This window comes from Plasmodium malariae (assembly GCF_900090045.1).
Source record: "Plasmodium malariae genome assembly, chromosome: 7".
NCBI lineage: Eukaryota > Apicomplexa > Aconoidasida > Haemosporida > Plasmodiidae > Plasmodium > Plasmodium malariae.
In genome coordinates this window covers 2,020,001-2,021,690 of record NC_041781.1, presented here as the reverse complement: position 1 = coordinate 2,021,690, position 1,690 = coordinate 2,020,001, and the positions used below count along the sequence as shown (strand labels likewise).

The 1,690-nt window shown below is 19.4% G+C and overlaps 1 protein-coding gene across 1 annotated transcript; it reads right to left on the bottom strand.

Moving 5' to 3' along the window:
- Positions 1-320: 320 nt before the first annotated feature.
- PmUG01_07051200 (fam-m protein) lies at positions 321-1,229 on the bottom strand (the record flags this gene model as incomplete). The annotated part of the gene is made up of 2 exons (XM_029004261.1): positions 321-998; positions 1,134-1,229. The coding sequence occupies 2 exons, from the start codon at positions 1,227-1,229 to the stop codon at positions 321-323; spliced, it is 774 nt and encodes a 257-aa protein (XP_028860967.1).
- Between the last annotated feature and the right edge of the window lie 461 nt (positions 1,230-1,690).

Here is a 1,690-nt window from a genome sequence, read left to right as displayed (position 1 = left end):
ATTATATGAATTGTGGCATCATTTATTAATTTTAATGAACAAACATATTTTTATATAAATGAATTTTAATATACAATTGTTTATATTGAGTTAAATTAATAATTTAAAATACCTGTTTGAAAACATTAAAAAATTCAAATACACAAGAACATAAAAAATATAACTATTTATATTTTTATATCGAAGAAATCAGATATACACACCTATTTATAATACGTTTGATATTATATTCATGTTTATTAAGTAAATAACTAATAATATCATAGTTTTTCATATTAAAAGCTTCTCTAGATAAAGATATATATACCCTATTATTCATTTTACTCAGACATTAACTTAATTTTTTCATATTTTTCATTATTTCTTAAAATCTTATAAATTGCTATTATAAGTATAACAGATAATATAACGATAAAAATGCTATAAAGTATAGCATAAGGATGCATTTTTAAAAATTCTTTCAACTTACATGTAATATCATAAAAAAAATTACCTAATGGATTCACTTTAATTGTTTCCCATTCAACTTTCAAAAATGTTAATCCTGGTGATATTGGTATTCCTATTCCCAGGAATAAAAAAATAAAAAATAGAGTAAAACCAAAACCGTAATTCCTAAATTTTATTTTCTTTAAATCTATATCACAAATTCTCCTCTTTTTTTCAACAAAATCATCAAAATCTTTTTTTTTTATCCATTTTTTTTGAAAATGAAAATGTTTTCCATCAAACATTCCATTATTATAATCTATAATTTCCGTGTAGTATTGCTGCTTATTTAGTAAATTTCCGTTTGACTGTTTGTTTTTACCTTTGGTCAATTTTTCATTATTATATATATTTATTTTCTTGCATTTCATACTATTTGATATATCTTCTGTTAAACCTACTGTGTTTGAATCCTGATCCTTTTTATATTTGGCTAGTAGTCGATAATGTATTGCTTCTGATATACTATCGAGATTCCATTTCACATTCAAAGATTTGTTAAGCATTATCTAAAAAAAAAGAGAAGTGTAAATACTTACCTCATATTAGAATACAGAATGTAATGATAAAAAACATCATTAATTAATATATAAAACTAAGAATATAAATAATAAAATTGTCTTTAAATGGAATAATCATAGTACATCACTGCTAAAATGATATATCGAAGCTAAAATTATAAACGCAGAAAATTTAATGCATAATTTTAGTTTAATTATTTGCTCCATGTTATAGACCATTAATATTGTGATATGTTCAGATAGAAATAAAATAATATTATTATAATATAATTCAAATTAACAAAAATACTAAATTTGTTTAAAATATTTATTTTTATTATTGCTTCTTAAACACTTAATATAATGCAAAAAACTAAGTGGAGCTTTACATCTACAAAAAAATTTAAAACTTTATATGTATATTACAATATTTTTAACTTAATATTTTCAAAAAAAAAGCAAATTTCATTTAAAAAAAAAATATAATATATTCATAAATATTCAAAATATATAATTTTATTAATTAAAGTAATGCACTGATAAAATAATTTTTTTTATTAAACTTTTTCATAATAATATAAAAATGAAAAAAAATGTTTTTTAAATATTTAGAAATATTGAGCTTATATAGAATACATAGAAGGTATATAATATATATATTACATTTCCCTACATGTTGCAAAAATAATTACTAATTTTAC